This window comes from Rhineura floridana, chromosome 1, assembly GCF_030035675.1.
Source record: "Rhineura floridana isolate rRhiFlo1 chromosome 1, rRhiFlo1.hap2, whole genome shotgun sequence".
Classification (NCBI taxonomy): domain Eukaryota; kingdom Metazoa; phylum Chordata; class Lepidosauria; order Squamata; family Rhineuridae; genus Rhineura; species Rhineura floridana.
In genome coordinates, this window is record NC_084480.1 from 29,839,537 (window position 1) to 29,860,085 (window position 20,549).

The 20,549-nt window shown below is 43.4% G+C and overlaps 1 protein-coding gene across 1 annotated transcript in view; it reads right to left on the minus strand.

Annotated features, from left to right (window-relative positions):
- Positions 1-20,549, minus strand: part of OXCT1 (3-oxoacid CoA-transferase 1) — a 78,950-nt gene that overhangs the window by 33,245 nt on the left and 25,156 nt on the right. The window contains exons 5-8 of the mRNA XM_061617185.1: positions 18,980-19,129; positions 16,767-16,873; positions 13,217-13,277; positions 3,978-4,085 (exon numbers count right to left, since the gene is read on the minus strand). Coding sequence (XP_061473169.1) covers positions 3,978-4,085; positions 13,217-13,277; positions 16,767-16,873; positions 18,980-19,129 — 426 coding nt within the window. The remainder of the gene's footprint in view (positions 1-3,977; positions 4,086-13,216; positions 13,278-16,766; positions 16,874-18,979; positions 19,130-20,549) is intronic.

Below are 20,549 nucleotides of genomic sequence, written 5' to 3' on the forward strand. Positions count from 1 at the left end.
GAAAGTGTACAACAATTATAAAATGTATTTGTCTGTGTATTTGTATCTTGCTGTGAGTGCCTGCTATGGTCTGTTGACTATGCAATAAAGGCGATTGTTTGTTTGATTGAAGAAAGATGTTTAAAATATCAGTATAAATTAAGGGTAACACTCAGTGATGCTAATTATAATAATCCTTAACATGTCAAATAGTTGCCCTGTGTATAATCTATTGCAACCGACTCTGAAGTGGAGCTGTGAGCTGTCCTTCAGGTTAGAACATTAATTGCAGCGGCCCAACTAATGAGACAGCAGGCAGTGTTGGGTTTCCCCATAATCTGTGCTGACACCACTCACTACCTTTCTGAGTCCATACTTCTCTATGAACCTTACCCAGCAGGTCACATGGGAAGCCTGCTTTATACCAGGTTAGATTATTTTGTCCCTCTAGCCCAGGGGTAGGTGGGATCAGAGTAAAAAGTGGGCAAGGCCACCACTTTTCTTTCTCTCTCTGCTACCTCTCTTGCTCACTCTCTCCCTTTTCCTCCCTGCCTAGAAGGTTGCTGGAGGAGGGGCAATTCCCAGAGTTGTTTAACAACCAATCCCTCTTCCCAGGGAACTCTGGGAACTGTAGTTCTGTGATGGGAACAGGGGTCTCCTAGCAATTCTCAGCACCCTTAATAAATTAAAAGTTCCCAGGATTCTTTGGGGGAAACCATGACTGCTTAAAGTGGTATGATAGTGCTTTAAATGTATAGTGTGGATGTGACCTAACTGATCACTTGCAAAGGGTTTTTTCCCACCTCCTTCTTCCAAAAGTCCATCCATTTCGGCTCCACCCCTCACCCTGTTTCCCTTCAACCTTCTGCCACACACAAGAAATTAGAGCAATGGCCACAGGTTGCACACCCCTGCCCTAGCCCAATATTAGCTACTCTGACTGGCAGTGGGTCTCTTTAGGGTCTCAGGCAGAGATCCTTCACGCTACCTCCTCTCTTCTCCTTTCAGCTGGAAATACAAGGGATTGAACCTGGAACCTTCTATTTGCAAAGCATGTGCCTGGTAGGGATGGACAAATCTGTCAGTTTCAGTTATCCAAGTTTCTCATTTATCCAGTCTTAAATTCAGTACTCCACATTTCCAATCTCTCATTTAAAAAAAAACATGACAATTGATCAGCATTTCAGTGCAAATTTCTCCCAATAAACACATTTTTGTATGCAGTTTTGACTAACATTTTTGCAAGCAATTTTCCTTAGTGAAAACATCATACAAAATACTAAGGAAATTTTCTGAATTTTGTGATGCAGATCTCCAACTAAGCAATGTGTACAAAACTGCGTATTGGAGAAAAATGTGCAAAAACACATATATTAGTGAAAACATCATACAAAATACTAATATATGTGTTTTTGCACATTTTTCTCCAATACGCAGTTTTGTACACATTGCTTAGTTGGAGATCTGCATCACAAAATTCAGAGACAAGCAAATTTCATAGGACAGCTGTGTTTCGGCATGCATATTGGTTTGAGAAATGCTAATTAGGTAGTTTTTCATTAAACCGTAAACCAAATCAAATTTTTCTTCCATCCTTAGTGCTTATCACTTCTTCATTTAATGAATTTATACTCTACCTTGTGAGAAAACTTTCTGAGCTATGGGAAACTAATGAGCTATATGGACCCTCCCCAAACAGAATTCTGCTTTACCCATCCTCTGGGCAAGCGACAATTCATTTGCCTGGTCCTTACTTGGGTTATGCCTGAGAAAAAGAAGCATGTTTTACCAAGGCAGCAATGCAGATAAAAAGTCTCTTCAAGCTTCTGTCTCAACGAAAGCGCTGCTCTAGGCTGCCATCTGCTGTTTATGGTTTGGTACAGTCAGCCAACTCTTTCCTAACCCAAGGGAGCATTGGCCTTAAGAAACAGATTCTTAACGGTGGATCAGGGGGTGGGGGGAAAGGGCTCACTGCCTAGCTCATTATCTGAAACCATATGCCCAAGAAACCTTTTCTAGAATCAACAGAAACAGAACAATGAATGGCATGAGAAACAGAAAAGTTAAGAACTCTACCTTTAGTAAGGAAAAAAAAACCTAAAAATAAAAAGCAATCAGACACAGAAGCAATGCTTAGTAGCAGCAGCAATACTTTAATATTAAGAGCAATAAATAATATATGCTTCTGGTATACGTCTGCATGGATTCACAAGAAGGCTGGTGCAAACATTCAGCAGCTCTCAAGCCAGAAGCGGAAGACTGGCTTGGGAAGATGTAAATTGGCCTCATAAGGAAAGCGCCGTACTTCAGTTACAGCCAGCATAGGCCCACCAACATCCAACGCGCTTCCACCTAGGACGGATGGCTTTAAAAATCCTCTGGAAGTTTTTGCTTTTTTGCATTGTTTAAATAAATCATTGCTCTCTTCACATGGTTTATATTTGGCAACAGATTTTCAACAGAGACTGAAGAAGAGAGAATTAAGCTTCTTTACCTCCTCCCTCCAGGAAGGCAAGGATCCTGTGGATGGAAGCCAAGAACACTCCTGCATGTGTATAAAAATCAGGAACGGAGGTCTGGCAGGAGCCAGACCACTACCATACTTCCACTGCCTCAATGCATTCAAAGATCCAGGGACAAGGTTTCTGGGCCTCAAACTGTGACTTGCATCTTGGCCCTAGCCTCTGCTTCTTCTCATTTTTGAAATCAAGCACCAAGCAAAACAGATATTTGATGGAGAGATATTTAATACAAGCTTAAATTGAAACTAGGTTCTTTCGTCATTTCATTCTCCGAACCACAGCCAGATATTACAGCTATGATTATTCCTCTTCTGATATGATAGCCTATCTTCCTTTTCCAGGCACTCTAAGCTAAATCTCCTTCATACTGGCATCCTCACTTAGCACTCTTGCGGATAGCTGCATCAATTCCAAGACAATTTACATCTGAAGAAGCAAGTCAGAGCCTCCTCAGAAGACGCAATTTTGCCAGGTGCTCTCATTCGTAAGTCAATAAATAGAGAGGCTTGGAGTTTCATTGCCTATTTCACAAGACAGATCCCTAGCAATATTACAAAACTCAGCAGACCCAAATTAATCCCTGCTGTAACTTGGTCTAGGACTATTTAAAACACTTAAAAATGGGACTGCAAGAAGGTGATGGGGTGGGAGGGCAGAAGCAGGCTGGAGAATATAAGGAACACAAAACAATGAGCGTGGTTTGCATGCACAGTGAAGATCTATACCGAGCCTCTAATCCACACTTTCAAGCTGAAGAAGAAACAGGAGTAAAATTCGATGATTAGCCTCAAAAGGAAAAAAATTGGTAAGCTAAGCCAGGAGTCGGGAACTTCAGGCCCAGGGGCCAAATATGGCCTTCTCTACTTGGCCCTCAGAACTCTACCCAGGCCACACCTTTCACTGGCTCTGCTTCACCACCCTAAGTAAGTTTGCCTATCCAGAATGCTTCCTTGAACTTTGATAATGCTTCTTGCTTGCCTGGATGGAGGATAGAGAGGGGTATGTAGAAGTTATCCTACTGTACGAGAGTAAAAATTACAGTTGTTGCTCCACCCACTTTTGCCTCTGGCCCTGCCCACCACTGGCATGTGGCTCTCAGAAGGTTCTGTTCAGTGGGCAGCACTGGGCTTCAAAGCTGTCGTTTATCATTGGGTATAGAAACGGGTATGCCGAGGTTCCATACAGGCACAGAAAATATCATATTGCTCACACCTTAAAGGACCAATGAGAACATCAGGATTTGTTTAAGTAAAGAAGCAAGTTTCCAGTCCTTATGGCTAGGAAGATGTGCTTGAAAGGGTGTGTGCCTGCTGAAATTTTAGAAGTCAGAGGGGTGGCTGAGCCTGGGAGCATCACTCCTTGACCTTCCCCATGACAACCAAAACCAGAATTATGCAAAGCAAGCACAGCAACAGGGATGTGCCCACATTATATAGGTAAACACATTAAATGGCCCCAAACCCATTAAAAACTTACCTCAATTCTTTTTTCATACTTTTCCCCTTTGATGAGACGATGGACATAGATCTTAGGGACATGAATATCTTCTGGAGCAAATGAACCTACATCAACAATTTCTTCTACCTGAGCAGATATGAAAGACAGAGAAGATAAAATCTGAGGGTGCACACAATATACAAGGATTAACAGATAGCAACATGCAGGGTCCTTCAGTTCCCTTTTGAAGAGACATGCACACAAAATGACCTGGGGAGTGTCAGGAATTACTATAGCTCCAAGCTTTAGAACTGTTGTTGAGAAACCTTCAGCCATTCAGATGTTGTTGGACTTCAAGTCCTAACAGCCCCAGCCAGTATGGCCAATTGCCAGGGATGACGGAAGTAGTTCAGCAATATCTGGAGGGCAAAGGTTCCCCATGACTCATTTAGGAGCTCATAAGGACCAGATGACCTTAATTTATGAAATTATCTGGGGGCTCTGAAGTGTATCCTTTGGTTGGAAGACTTACTTATCTGGAAGTCACTGGAATTAGCGCATCTTAGGATGTGGATCTTACTTTTTGGGTAAACATGCTTATGACTAGGGTGTTAATGCCAACTATCAGGGCAATCTTATACATGTCTGCTCAGAATTATGTCCTGTCAAGTTCAACTGAACTTACTCCCAGTGTAAGCCCACACTTCTCCAAATCCTTGGCATGCTTGCTATTAAGAGTTTTAAATAAAATGGAGCAACTGAACCAAATGCTTCCTTGTATACTTCCACTAATGCCTGAAATTTTAGGTTAGTGAAGAATTTAGCACAACATATTGTGATTTTTTTAAAAACACACTCTCTGCATGTGCACACCTCTCTTATATAATGTTGTCTTCATTTGATAGCTGGTGTTGTTTTATTTATTTTTTTATTTTTAAGGACTAATTCCACCTGCTATTCTGCTTCTATTTCTGCATTGGTTCAACCAGTCAACAATAAGTAGATGATTCCCCCGCCCCCATATCAAGGTCTAGAATCTACAGCATACTGAGTGTAAGCTCAGAATGATCAAGGGGATGGAGCGACTCCCTTACGAGGAAAGGTTGCAGCATTTGGGGCTTTTTAGTTTAGAGAAAAGGCGGGTCAGAGGAGACATGATAGAAGTGTATAAAATTATGCATGGCATTGAGAGGGTGGATAGAGAAAGGTTCTTCTCCTTCTCTCATAATACTAGAACTCGTGGACATTCAAAGAAGCTGAATGTTGGAAGATTCAGGACAGACAAAAGGAAGTACTTCTTTACTCAGCGCATAGTTAAACTATGGAATTTGCTCCCACAAGATGCAGTAATGGCCACCAGCTTGGATGGCTTTAAAAGAAGATTAGACAAATTCATGGAGGACAGGGCTATCAATGGCTACTAGCCATGATGGCTGTGCTCTGCCACCCTAGTCTGAGGCAGCATGCTTCTGAAAACCAGTTGCCGGAAGCCTCAGGAGGGGAGAGTGTTCTTGCACTCGGGTCCTGCTTGCGGGCTTCCCCCAGGCACCTGGTTGGCCACTATGAGAACAGGATGCTGGACTAGATGGGCCACTGGCCTGATCCAGCAGGCTCTTCTTATGTTCTTATGTTCTTAAGCTACAAAGCAAGCTTGTCAGTTGAACAAAGACATTAATGAATAGGATAATCCTCCTGACTCTATTGAAGATGGGAAGTAAAGCCTTATGAAAATGTGGCTGAATACAACCTAGGCCTGTGGGGTGGGGTGTTGCTACTCTGCTCTCTGGCACATCCACCACAAGAGCTAAGCCCCTGTAGGATGCCTGGAGTAGAGTGTCTTCTGGCCACAGAAAGTTTTGTTAGGAAAGGGGGTTGCTCATTCTGAGGAGATTTGTGAACAAGGAGACAGTGGGGAGATAACTGAGGAGACTGAGGCCCCATCTGCATTATACATTTAGAGCAGTATCATATCAATTCACACATTCGTAGCTTCCCCCAATGAATTCTGGGAACTGTAGTTTGTTAAGGGTTCTGAGAAGTGCTAGGAGACCCTTATTCCCCTCACAGAGCTACAATTACCAGAGTTCCCTGGGAAGAGAGATCTATTGTTAAACCACTCTGGTAATAGGAGCTCTGAGGGAAATAGGGTTCTCAACAACTCTCAGCCCCCTTCACAAACTACAGTTGGAACTGTCCTTCTGTCCCTGCTTTGCACCTTGAGTGCTTTTGCCAGGCTGGAACATTTATTTATTGTATTTATTAGTCACCCATCTGGCTGGTTATCCAGCCACTCTGGGTGACATACAAAATAGACATACAAATACATTAGACATTAAAAATCTAAAAACAATGATAATAAAATCTAGTCCACCCCAAAAGCCGGCGGAAGCTCATCATAGAAGGGGCATGGCGGAGATCATTTGGGAGGGAGTTCCACAGGGTGGGGGCCACAACTGAAAAAGCCCTCTCCCTAGTCCTCCCCAGTCTGGCTGTTTTGAGTGGTGGGATGGACAGAAGGTCTTTTGAGGCTGATCTTGTTGGGTGGCATCGCTGATGATGTTGGGAGGCGCTCCTTCAGATAGACTGGGCTGAAACCGTGTAGGGATTTAAAGGTCAAAACCAACACCTTGAATTGGGCCCGGTAAGCAACTGGTAACCAGTGCAACTCTTTTAGCACTGGAATGATGTAATCTTGCCGGTGGCTGCCTTTAATCAGGTGCGCCGCCTCGTTCTGTACCAGTTGCAGCTTCCGGACCGTTTTCCGTGAACATTAATAACGCCTCTTGCTTTTCTAGATGGAGGATAGAGAGAGGCATGTGAGTGTGCAGAAATCAGCACACTGTACCAAGGAAAACTTACACCTGTTGCTCTGCCCACTTTTGCCTCTGGCTCCACCCACCACTGCTGTGTCACGTTCAGAAAGCTGCCCAGAAGGAAAATATGGCCATGGGGCTGAAAAATGGCACTGGTTGTCCATTAGCTACTGGGCCAAGTTCAAGGTTCTGGTTTTGGTGTGCAAAGCCCTATACAGCTTTGGACCAGGATCCCTGAAAGATCGTCTTACCCCTTATATACCCAGTTGATCCCTGCACTCTGCAGGTGAGGACCTCCTGCAGATACCATCTTATCAGGAGGTCCATTCTGCACAACATAGGAAGCGGACCTTTTGTGTGGTGGCACCTACCCTTTGGAATTCCCTTAAACATTAGACAAGTGCGATCTCTGTTATCTTTTGGGCGTCAACTGAAGACCTTCCTCTTTCAACAAGCCTTTTAAGGAGAGACCTTATCCCAGTCTGCGTCTGTGTTGGAATTGCTTTTTAGGATGTTTTTAAAGATGCATTGTTTTAATATATTTAAAAGTCAGATGTTTTAGAGTGTTCTAAGTGTTTTGTTTGCTGCCCTGGGCTCCTTCTAGGAGGAAGGGCAGGATATAAACTTAATAATAAATAAATAAGTAGGTTCCCCACCCTTGTTCTGAATGTTCCTTTTACTTTCTCCTTTTTTCCTCTTCTCTGATGAACCAGCGCTTGGTTTAAAATCTTAATAAGTTTCCCACTGGGTGTAGTTTCTCCCATTCCTGCTCAGGAAACGTTGGGCTGGTGGTACCACATGGTATTCTGGGCCCTGTCTTTTTCCCTTTTCTTTTTAAAAATGATTTTACAAACACAGACATAAATGTCTGCAGCATTCAATAATTACAATGTTAAAGTGCTAGAATAGCATAAGTGCTAATGCTTAATGCAAACAAATACAATGAAATCACATACAATTATTATAGATGAGTATAATTCCAGCCTATAAATGTGTTAATACTTAATCTTAGAAAACAACTTCCGTGATTTAACAGTATAATTCTTTAGCTATTACACGGTATATATATTCAGACATAGTCCCTCCCCTTCTTTTCTTCTCCACCCAAGTCTGCAACTGTTTGGACCCAGGTCCCATAGTTCCCTCCCAAACAAGGCTAAGGTGTATATGAACTCTACAACTCCGTTCCTGATTTTGGAATGATTGCACAGCTTGCACCTATACACACTGAGCTCTATGTGCACAGTATGCATTTACGTCAAGAGTGTCAGATGGCTCCCAAGAACAAGTGTAGCCACAGTATTTTATGCCACCCATTATCCGAGGTAGCTGACTGGCCCAACATCAGCCATTGAGCTTCATCAGTAAGTGGGGATTTAAAATCCAGTCTCCCTGGTCCAAGTCTAACACTCTAACCACTATACCAAGTTGGTTCATCTCACGCAATATATAAAAGCAGTTCACACCCAGATTGGGCATTCATCTGTACCAGAACCAAAGTTTCCACACTGTTTATATTAGAATTAAAGAGCCTGAAGCCAAGCAGATCATGTTTTTCCTCCCAGCCTCCTCCTTGCTTCATGCTCAGGATAAGGAGAGAGCTGCCTCTGCTGCTTACTCATGCTCTCAGCTGTGCAGCACCTTTCTATTAACTACTAGACAAGAACTCCTCTGCCACAGCTCAACTGTCTTGTTCTATCTTAAAAAAAACAGTGAGGTACTGTGCAGTGGGTCTTTCTTTATTCCGAGAGCCAACCAAGGCAACAGCTAGAATCTGGATCTGAAGGTGCAACTGCCTGTAGCTGCTTTGAGGACTAGCAAACACTGCAGTTGCTAGGAGGCTTCTTTCTATATAATATCTTTTTAAGAGGGAAACATTTGAACAGGGACTATTTTTCTCTTCCCCAGTTGTTCAGATATGAAAGATATTTACTTCTTCGTTCTTCTCCTTTCTTTCCTACTCTCAGCATCTGTCTTTGGCTTTCCTTCTTGGAATCAAGGAACATTTTACAAAGCAAAAATATGAATATATATTTATTCCGAGCACGGATTTTGGGACACTTTGTTCCAGAATTTCTACCTTATATAGGGTGCAGAATGCACATAAAGCTATCCCATGTGCTAAGAATGCCAAACACATTTATTTAGGCAGGTGGGCTGTCCACATGGGCTTGTAACTGAATCTGGATTTTGAAATGTTGGTCAGAGCAACCCATCATAAGTCAAGATGCATATTGCCACATAACTGTTGGAGCACAGCACGCCTCTTTCCCACAGGAACTCCACAAACAGGTTTGAGGAGTGCAGTGAAGAAACAAAATGTACAACTTCCAATTTGAGAAGTAAACAGCCAAGCCTTTCTCTCTATCCTGCCTTACTTTGCAAACCAGCAGTAAGTACCCAGCAGAACATCAGAGGAGAAACCAAAGTCAAAATGTCTTTCTATTCTAGCCTTCTAATAAGCTCTTCAAACCATTAACTCAACCCTTAATAACAACATCTTTAAACTCTGAGAAAGAAAACCAAGCAAGCAAAACTAGCCCTCTAAAATGGTAACTAGATGGATTCCTATGGCCAAAATGCAGAAGTACATCATGGACAAATAGTTGTATGAACCACTGCAGTCTGGTGCATCTGGAAGCCCTGGGTTGAAATCTGTGTTCTTTGCAGGAGCATGTGCAAATATCTCCATTTATTACCAATCATCTTTTCTACAGTCATTTCCTATATGCAAAAGTCTAATTCTTGTGTCATTTATCCTTATAATTCTGAAGCAAGTAAACGACAGACACCCACGTTCACTCATTAGTAAATGCAAATTCCTTCTCACGCCAGTATAACATGGTATTTGGAGTGGCAAAAGCTGTTTGAAGCCAAGAAGTGAGCTTATAGACTTGAAGTGGACACAATCCAGGAAGCCACAGCCTACTGGGGTTTTCTGGCGCAAAGCCCTGCACGTTTATGATAGAAACACACTTTGAGGGGAGGTATACACAAGCCCTATTCAGGCATTTGCCTCAGCCCATGCAGGCTAACCATGGGGAGGGGGCAGAGATATGCATGTAAGCCCTGACCCCAATGTCCCGCATGGGCAAGCTCCACTTCAGACCTTCCCCGATAGATTCTGTGTGCATTCAAATCAACTCTTTTGGAATCCTCCCTATACTTTCCTTGTCTGGAATCCTGCTTGTGAGACTTCTAAGTGCATTCACCTGAATATGAGTAGAATCGCTCTTCTGACCTTCACCTCAATGCAGAAAAATCAAAAGTAGAGTTGGCATGTGCAGTGATGTTGCTGGCATATGTCCACACAAACACTTTTAACTCACATGCATTCAGGCAAACCCTTAATAGCACTACAGACAAACTTGCTCTATCAAATGTCAATTAGGCCTAAGCACCACACCTTAGACCGGATCTGAACCAAAGTCTAGCCCATCCAAACTCATCGCCATATTCACTGGATAAGGATAAGGCTACTAGCCATGATGGCCATGCTCTGCCTCCACGGTCAGAGGCAGTATGCTCCCAAATACCAGTTGCTGGAAACTGCAGGAGGGGAGATGTGCTCAGTTCTTTCCAGAGGCATCTGGTTGGCTACTGTGAGACCAGAGTGATGGACTGGATGGGCCACTGGCTTGACCCAGCAGGTTCACATATTCTTAAGTGGCTTGCTGGCGGAGTTGCTATACTAGTCTCCTGGTAGCTGTGTTGCTGCTATTTATTGGGAGAGGGGGAGGGGTGAAGCTGTGGAGAAGTGAGCATGTGGAAATGCAAGAGCAGGTGCACCAGATTGCCCCATAAGTGCGTCTGCACTGCACCAACCACCCTGCTGCCTCTCCTCTCCCAGTAAGCAACAGCCAGCCATCTCCCAGGAAGCTAGCACTGTGACTCTGCCCCGCCCAGCAAGACACCTCTGATGGCATTTCTCAGAATTCTGCAAGGTAGAATTAGAATTAAGCAGAGTTACAGGGACACAAGAGTTAAGATTGTATTTGTTATATAAAAGTGTACATTTATAAGTGTGACAATGTCTCAGTGTCTCAGCGTCAGCAATAAAAGCAATGCCACAATTTTAGGTGACTAATGAAGCTATTCATTCCTGTCCCACAGCGTAATGAAAGTCCATTGTAACTGTGACAGTGGAATGATGATGGCGTTGCTAAGCAACCAAGGATACATCGGAGGGTTTTTAATTACATTTGCTTAATTAGTTGTGGGTGAAAGAGCATTTCTGCGCACAGTTCCAAGGCCCCATTCCCTGCTTGTTCCTCTTTCTTCATCTTCAGGTCCCCTGACTATTCCATAATAAATGCTTCTCTCAAAAAATCAAAAAAGAACCAGACTTTCGTTATTCTAGCTCCTTCTTCCTTGTGTAAGAAAGTTTACAAAGCACGCTAACAAGAGAATAAAAAATTGGAGTGTGAAAAGGGTGGAGGGAGGAAACAGATTTATTGGAAATTACATTAGGACAGAAACAATGGGGTCCTACAATAAAATGGTGCAGTGTGAAGTGCTTCTGGTTAGAGTCCCAGAGACTCTTAAGTTCCACACATTGTTTCTTTTTACCCTCAACAATCAGTTGGTACTCTGTGCCCACTGAGTATGCTCGACCCTCACTGGACTGTTTGCGAGGTTTTCTCTCCATTTGTGTGTGTTTGTTTTGAGGGGTGGGTGGGAAGTCTTGCAGCTAATCCCAGCTACATTGGCAGAGCAATGTTAACTACAGGAAGCAGGGGCAATCTGGGCCAATGTAACTTAACTTGCTTTGGTTTAATGTTAAAATGATTTAGCAATATGTTTTTGATATACTAAGCAGTATATAAATGCTTTTAAATTAATTAACTACTGTAAGTAGATGGCTACAGCTGTCCAGACAAAGGATTTTCCCCAGCAATGCTGCGCAAGATCCTGGTAAACCCAGCAATGCCAGTCCACCTTCCTTCAGCATTCTCACTTCACAAGTGGTCCCTGGTGCCAATATTAATGGATGTTCATATAAATGGTGATACAGAGAATTCTGTTTGTCTTTTATCACTTCCCCCAATGCACAGTCTGTCTTGAGCCTAGTTCTCGCTAGGTGGTAAACGTGTGCTGCACTATGTCAGAGTGGGGCTCTGCAAATGGGGAGGACGCTGTTGAGCTGAGGTTCTTCTTGCAAACTTCCCAGGGGCATCTGGCTGGCCACTGTGAGAACAGGAAACTCTACTGGATGGGCCTTTGGCTTATTCAGCAGGCAGGCTCTTCTTATGTTCTTAGAGTGCAGGCAGAGATCCACGTGACTGAATGCTCATTCATACAAAAGAAAGAAAGAAATGCCTGCATATAAGGAAATTGGCATATATGCAAGAAAGCTAGGGTAGATCTCTTCTTGATTATCTTGCTTTTTATGTGAAAGACTTATTTGTTTGTTTGTTTGGGTATGTGGTGGAACATTCAGTCTTGGGGGCCTCCGTGTTCTGTCTGTTGTGATACATCTTAGGCCTTAGTAAGCACTATGCCTTTCTTAGTTGTTTCTGGAAGCAGGTGTTCAGGCTTTATGCTTAAGTAAACGACCCAGCACCATATAATCATTTGGGCTTCTCTACAATCCTGCCGTATTCCGTTCCTGCTGCAGGTGAAGGCAGTATCAAGCTCCCCGTTGTCATCAACTGGAGGAGAACATCCCATCTGGTTTCAATTATGCATGTACAGCATGCGTCAAACTCCCTTTGAGCTCTTCACAAAGACCTACAGGAGTCCGCATAAGTGTCTGCCAAGAACAACAGGCTCTCACATACGGACAAATATCTCTCTCCAATTTCTACAGAACTAATCTAATCTAAGGCAGCATGTGGGAAAGGGTTTGTTTGGGGGGGGAGAGAGAGAGAGGGGGGAGAGACAGAGAGGGGGGAGAGAGGGGGGGGAGAGAGGGGGGGGAGAGAGAGGGGGGGAGAGAGAGGGGGGAGAGGGGGAGAGAGAGGGGGGGAGAGAGAGGGGGGAGAGGGGGAGAGAGGGGGGGGAGAGAGAGGGGGGGAGAGAGAAAGAGTCAAAAGCCTCAAACACAAAGGACAGCCATTGCACTGTGACATTAAATCTCACATTAACCTTTTGTTCTATCAATGCATGGAACGTTAGGTGGCCATCTGTCCTACTTTACTGCGTTTTAAGGGCTGTTGGAAGGAGTACTCTATGTGAAGACCTCCTGAGATCAGGGAGAGAAAGAGGAAACTCGAAGTTGTCCATCAGTGGACGGCAGGCAACAGATCACAGTCTTCTCCATCATGGTGAACTGTATTGTATTTCTAATTTATAGTAATTATTTCCAATCTGGCATCAATACGCATAAATTAGCATATGCAAATATTATGCAAATCTATGTAATATATTTCCTCTTTTTTGGAAATGCATAATAGCCACCCTGATTACTCCATGAGAAGGATTTGCCTTAAAAAAATTAAGTGGAAAAGATTTGTTCGACCTTACCTCCACCACAGTTGTTTTGGCCGCTTTACACATGGGCTGGTTAAAATTTCTTGCTGTTTTCCTATTTGAGGCAGAGAAAAGGAGAGGGTAAGGGAAGTGAAAGTAACAGATAAGAGAATATTTTGTTCACATTCAGGCTGCTGTAGTATGTCACAATATCAGGAAAAACACTGGGTCACCCTAATTTTAGTAGAAAGCGGGTTTGTATGAGTGAGAATATGTATGTGTGTGTGTAGATAGAATACCAGAAAGGGGTTAATCAATAAGGCGATTATATTTTTAAAGACCTTTGTGTACCTGGAATGTGTTTAAGAACACATTTAAAATTGCAGACTACAGTTTGCAGTGCAGTGTGTCTGTGTGTTTATACGTGTGTGGTGCTGCTTAAATGAGAAGAGTCTTAGCAATGCAATCATTATAGGTGCCTACGTCAAATTCGGTGGGGTTTACTCCCAGATAAAGTAGCAGATGCACAGAACTAGTCAAGGCACATTTTGAGATGTGGGTAGTGGGAGCGGGGGGGGGGGGCTCTTCAGGTTACAGGTAATTTGTGAACCCTGTTAAGCATTGATGGGGGAGAAGCAAGACATACAAACTAAGGAAGCACTTCATTATCTTCTACCCAGAAGATTCCCTCAAGCAAATCAAGCCACATGCCGAACACCAATTGTTTCAGAGGCTTTTATACAATTCAGACATATGTTGCTTTTACATGAGAGCAACAGCAGTACTTAAAAGGAGTGGTGGGTGGGGAGATCATGTGGTGTCTGTTGGCAGTTTTCTGTGATGGATCCCCTCTTTCTTTCTTTCTTTCTTTCTTTCTTTCTTTCTTTCTTTCTTTCTTTCTTTCTTTCTTTCTTTCTTTCTTGCACCTATATCTTGCCTGCATTCCACAGCAGAGCTCAGAGTAATGTAAACAGGGCGATGGTGGTGGTTGGCTCCCCTCCATTTAATGATCAGAGCCAGATCTGCTTAGCTTCATCAAGAAGGCTGCATTGTTGCATCTATGCCCCCCCCCCAGGCCCTGGAAAGTGTTTCACCTTATCACCCTCTGGATCCATCCAGAAAACTAGCTTCACCATTCTTTGGATCATAGCCACAGGTTTAGTTTGGGGGATAAAATACCCGTCAGGAAGAAAATAATTGTTGTTTTTAATTCTGGTCTCCAGGCTGAATTCAGCTCTCAGTCTATTTAATCACATGCTGACATTGTTCAGATTCACTACATCATCTGGCATTAGAGTATTTCCCTGCTAGCGTCTCTCCAAGGTCCTAACCCAACACAGCCCAATGTGGATTTCCATGCACGTTACAATAATTAACATTTAATCAGTTTTAGTAACCCATATATTAAGAACATAAGAACATAAGAAGAGCCTGCTGGATCAGGCCAGTGGCCCATCTAGTCCAGCATCCTGTTCTCACAGTGGCCAACCAGGTGCCTGGGGGAAGCCCGCAAGCAGGACCCGAGTGCAAGAACACTCTCCCCTCCTGAGGCTTCCGGCAACTGGTTTTCAGAAGCATGCTGCCTCTGACCAGGGTGGCAGAGCACAGCCATCATGGCTAGTAGCCATTGATAGCCCTGTCCTCCATGAATTTGTCTAATCTTCTTTTAAAGCCGTCCAAGCTGGTGGCCATTACTGCATCTTGTGGGAGCAAATTCCATAGTTTAACTATGCGCTGAGTAAAGAAGTACTTCCTTTTGTCTGTCCTGAATCTTCCAACATTCAGCTTCTTTGAATGTCCACGAGTTCTAGTATTATGAGAGAGGGAGAAGAACTTTTCTCTATCCACTTTCTCAATGCCATGCATAATTTTATACACTTCTATCATGTCTCCTCTGACCCGCCTTTTCTCTAAACTAAAAAGCCCCAAATGCTGCAACCTTTCCTCGTAAGGGAGTCGCTCCATCCCCTTGATCGTTCTGGTTGCCCTCTTCTGAACCTGATCCATATTCATATGGATGTGGATTTTTCTCCAATGTGTCTCAAACGATGGTCTAAGCCTTGGTAGAGAAGGCTCAAAACTGAATCAAAGAATGCCATTTTCTAGATATTTCTACCCTGAGCTTCTCATGCAATGTTGAACATGTTAAGCCTTCTACTGCCCTCTCCTGGATATTTTTGTTCTGTTAAATACTAAATGAGTCCATGACATTTAACACTTATCTCGTACAGAGCAAGAAAAGGATGGTTCGTTCTAATATTCTAAAATCCCAATGAAAGCTTAGAACACAGGAAACTTCCTCATAACAAATCAGGCTATGGGTCAACTTAGCTCAGTGTTGTCTACACTAACTGGCAGGGCTCTCCAGGGTTTCAGAGTTTCCCCCCAGTCCTACCAGGACATGCCAACGATTGAATCAGACCCTTTCTGTATGCTAAGTACATGCTCAGTCACCAAACTATGGTCCTTCCACAATATCATGAGAGAAGGGATAAAAGTTTTTTTAAAAAAAGATTTTGTGCAGATATGTTTTTCCAGCTATTGTCACTGCTGTGGATTTCACAGGCCAAGGACAGGGAACTTGAGGCCTTCCAGAAATTTCTGGATTACAACCCCCATCATCCCTGACTGTTGGCTATGGTGGCTGGGGTTGATGGGAGTTAGGAGTCCAACAATACCGACAGGGCCATGCATTCCCCTGCCATAGCCAATTACATTTGGAAACTCTCTTAAAAGCAATACAACATTTGATATTGCCACAAGATCAAAAGGCAACCATTCAGCAACCATTCCCTGGGGGAACCTTGCTCCTTTCTTTTCCAAAGAGCATCACTCTGTTACCCTGGAAACCGGCCTCCAAAGTTAAAAACAAACAAACCAGACAAAATGGAAAAGCTCTGCTGGGTCAACTGACATGACCATGAATGAAAGGTAAACAAAAATATTTCTATCACCAAACTCAGGGACTCCAGGACGTGAACCAGGAATTTTGGGATGCCCGGCTGGAACCTAACCTAGCAAGCTACCAAGAACTGCATACCCTCAGATGTCACGAGCCCTTTCCATGCACAGAAGGGAATGGACCTGCCTTGTAAATAAACTCATATATGTTTACGAGCTCTGTCACTCTTTCAGCTGTCCACTGCGGCTGATGGGAGTTGTAGTCCTAAGCATCTGGAAGGCACTAGGTTGGCAAATGCAATTCTAAAGTGTACTGCTGGTTCCCTGCCCTGCCCCCCACAGCCTTCTGTTTTAAAAATGTGCACACTGCCTTTATACTTCTCTTAAGGGTGCCCTAAAAATCTTCTAAATAAATTAACTTAAAATTACACACAGAGTCTTGGCAGGCCAAGTGGATCTGACTCACGTCCCATGTGAGCTGCAACTACATCCTAACACAAGCCCCAAGAGCCCCCTGGAGCTGCGCATTATGGGGGAAGAACAGTTGTGTGCTGACAAGTCAGTTTTGCTTTGCCCGCCATGACTGATCTTCTCGTTAAGGCTGCTCTGGCAAGCTTGACAAGGAATCCCAAGATTTCCTGGGAAACGGTATGAAAGCTGCTGATTATCAGAAAATTACATCTGCTCAGTGAACATACTGTACCTGAAGATAATATTTCCAGCGCGATCAGACTTCCATGCTTTCACTAGCGCAAAATCTCCTGTTATTGACTTTTCCATAATATAGTGTCGGCCATCAAACTCTTTCACCTATGAGGAGGGGTGGGGGAGAGCGAGAGTGATAAGAGTTGAACAATTATGTATCTCAAAAATGATTTCCTCCCATATTAGGATTTAAAATGATTCACTTTCAGAATGCCAGGCAAGCGGGATAGAGTGAGATCAATTACTGCAAACTGGGAAAGCTGCTAATTGGCCAAAATCCTCATGCAGTTTTCTGGATTGTTTCTATAGACTGCGATCACTTATATAGTTCCTTGTATACATTCAATTCCCACTAATGGGATGGGACCAACACCAGTGACAAGTCACATTCAGGACTTGGATGTGAATGGTAAGAGTTCTGATTCAGCCAGAACACTATACATTTAAAGTACATCCAACACACATTTAAAGCACATGATGTCCCCCAAAGAATTCTGGGAGACTATGGTTTTCCCTTCACAGAGCTACAAATTCCAGGCACCCTTCACAAATGACAGGCCCCATTATTCTTCGGGGGAACGTGGGTGCTTTAAATGTGTGTTGGTGTGCTTTAAATGTATGGTGTGGATCCATCCTAAGAATGCCACAGTTAGTGTCACCAACTGGCAAGTGTACCATCAATAAGCTCAACTCCTATTGGTGATCGTTACAATGATGCGATACATGGCCAACAGCCTATGTGGTGTAGTACACAAGAGTATTACATTTGGACTAGGAAGGATTGGAATAAAATCTTCACCCATCTGGCAGACTTGGACAAGTTCACTCAGACTCTTAGGCTGGAGATATGTTGTAAATACGGAAGAGTGTGATACCAGTAGGAATGGGCCGTAGTTCAGTAGTAGAGCATGTGCCTTGCATGCAGAAGATACCAGGTTCAATTCCTGGCATCTCCAGATAGGGCTTGGAAGAGAGACTCCTGCCTGAAACCTTGGACAGCCACGGCCAGTCAGTGTAGATAAGTAGCAAACAAAATTAATATCCATGATATTATCAGGTCATTTCTCTCTCTCTCTCTCTCTCTCTCTCTCTCTCTCTCTCTCTCTCTCTCTCTCTCTCTCTCTCACACACACACACACACACACACACAGAGAGAGAGAGAGAGAGAGAGAGAGAGAGCTATGCTGTCTATCTTTTGAGACATGGCCATAGCTAATCATTTTAGAACTGAGTTAGCATGTTGAGATTTTAGATTTCATTGGTGTGTTTGTTTTTAAAAAGCTCAATGCCAGAAGCCACTTATTTAAAACTTAAAACTATTTCTTTGTGGAGTTTGTGTCATTCTGAAGGCTCAGAGCAGGAACCAGCAAAAGGGTGGGGGTGCAAAAAAAAAAAGATAACGTATTACAAATCCTAAAAATTCACCAAAAAACAGGTCTAAATAGGAAAAAAGCTTTACAACAATTGAGCTTGAGACGGTTTATAGCAGAAGACTGAAACTCTCCATACCCTAATTAAGAGAGCATGAGCAGACACAAGAAAGAAGGCAGGTTCACAGGTAAGGCAGACCTGAACCATATAATCAGGGTAGTAGAAGAATGTGCTGCCTGAATAAAATGAGGTGCTATGAGGTCAACAATGCCATTTCTCTGTCATGGAGGCAGAAGTGTCTATTACAACTTTCCCCCTAACCTGGTGACCTCTAGATACTTTGGACTACCACAGCTTTGAAGCCCCAATTTTCAGGAGTTCAGAAGGAATCGCAGGGCTTTCAAATGCAGGGGGAATTGAAGGCATGCTCTGATCTGCCCATCAGCTGATGAGTGGATGGGAGCACACCTTCAAATGCTCAGCTTCACTAGTGACATCAATGGGAGGGCATGGCTTGGGGAAAATGGCCTCATGGGCCAAAGTGGACACCTTGGGGGACCATGACTGGACCGGAGGCCGGAGGTTCCCCACCCGTGGTATACCCACTCCTCTCTATCCTTCAGACAGACAAACAAGAGACATGATCAGAGTTCAAGGACACATTCTAGCCAGGGAAAAATATACAGGGTTGCAAAGTAGGGTCAGTGAGGGATGCAGCCTAGGGAGAGTTCTGAGGGCCAAATTGAGAGGCCGGAGGGCCACATTCTGTCCCCAGAACCAAGGTTCCCTACCCCTGCCCTAGTTCCACCACAATTGAAATAGACAGGGATGATCTTTTACCTCTCTTGGTTCACTGGCAAGGGCAACAGTGCCATCTTTGTTGTATTTGATCGGCGCTCCTCCTTCTTGCACTAAAGTCCCAAACCCCGTGCTGGTGAAAAAAGCTGGAATGCCTGCTCCTCCTGCTCGAATCCGCTCAGCAAGGGTGCCCTAGGAAGGAAGACATTGATAAAGACAGACACTGATAACAAGATGTCATCTGTTGTTGACTGAAAGAAAGCCAGCAGGGCCAAAAATCCCACCAATGGCAAACCCTCTGCTAATTCTCTCTTTTGACTTCTGGTTGTCATCATCAAACAGGTCCAATATTGCTCAAACAGTATGTACTGCCATTTGAACACAGAGGTATGCAGAGCAATACTTTAGAGATTTCATTTCACAAAAGTTGTTGATAGGCCTTAGAATTCATATCTCTTTATGCCATTGGCTAACCTGCTCTGATGTCACAGTCCCTTGGAGTACTCATCTGCCTAGCCCAGAGTTGATTCCTGTCTACCCTGGCCCACTGTGACAGGAGTGTCAAAAACAAATCAAAAGAAGCAGAACAGTCTAAGAAAACATTTTTATGGGAGAATGAAAATACATATTATTATTATCATCATCATCATCATCCTCTCTTCCTCCCAAAAGAGCCCAGGGCAGCAAATTATAACATAATAAAAATTCTTAAAAACAAAACATCTTTAAGAAAATTCTAATACAGATGCACACTGGAATAAATTGTTAGAGTGACAGGCAATTATTAATTAAATCATAGCTCCTTTATTCCACCTCCCTGCCATTTTCAAGAATGGATTTATTTTGTGGACAGGACATAAAATCCAGTGCTTTTTCTAGGAAATCCAGCATGCCAGCCAACCTGCATACCATTTAAAAATGTAGCACTTGACCAAAATAATGACTGAAAATTCTCAGAGAATGGCCAAATAGAAAATACATGTCAGTTTTACCCACAAGATGGCAGCACCTAAACTTATTCTAGAGTTCCCTAACACACAAAAACCTCAGTGTGAGGCACTATGTTAGCCCATAACACACATTTTTGCTATCTTCTCTAATAAACCTTACTCTATTTTTTCCTTCCACATGATTAGTTTTACACATCGAGACTCTTTTCCAAAAACACACAAGTAGCAGTAATTTTTCTACCCAGGTTATTAGGACTGTCAGTCTTAGGAGCAACTACAAACAGGACAAGAGCTGGAGGAAAAAGCACCCCAGACATCAGTAATAGGATTATTGCTGGCTGGGAGGTGAATGCCAACGTTAGCCTCCTTAGCTTTTCTTTACTGCACCTGCTACTGTTCCTGCTCCTGGAGAACTGCAGCTTATGGAGGAGCCAGAAGGTTCAGCCACCCTAGAGGACAACTGCAAGAACTCTGCCAAAGCTGTAGCTGCTTCAAGGGGGAAGCTTATCATATAGGGTCTACATGTAGGCCCTTGTTTGTGGATGGCAGCTGTGCCTGTAGTGAGAACACAGATGCAGCTCATGGAGGTATAAAGTGTGTTTTATGATGCGGCTGGGTTTTTGATATTTTATATTTTTATTGATTTATTGGATTGTACTTTG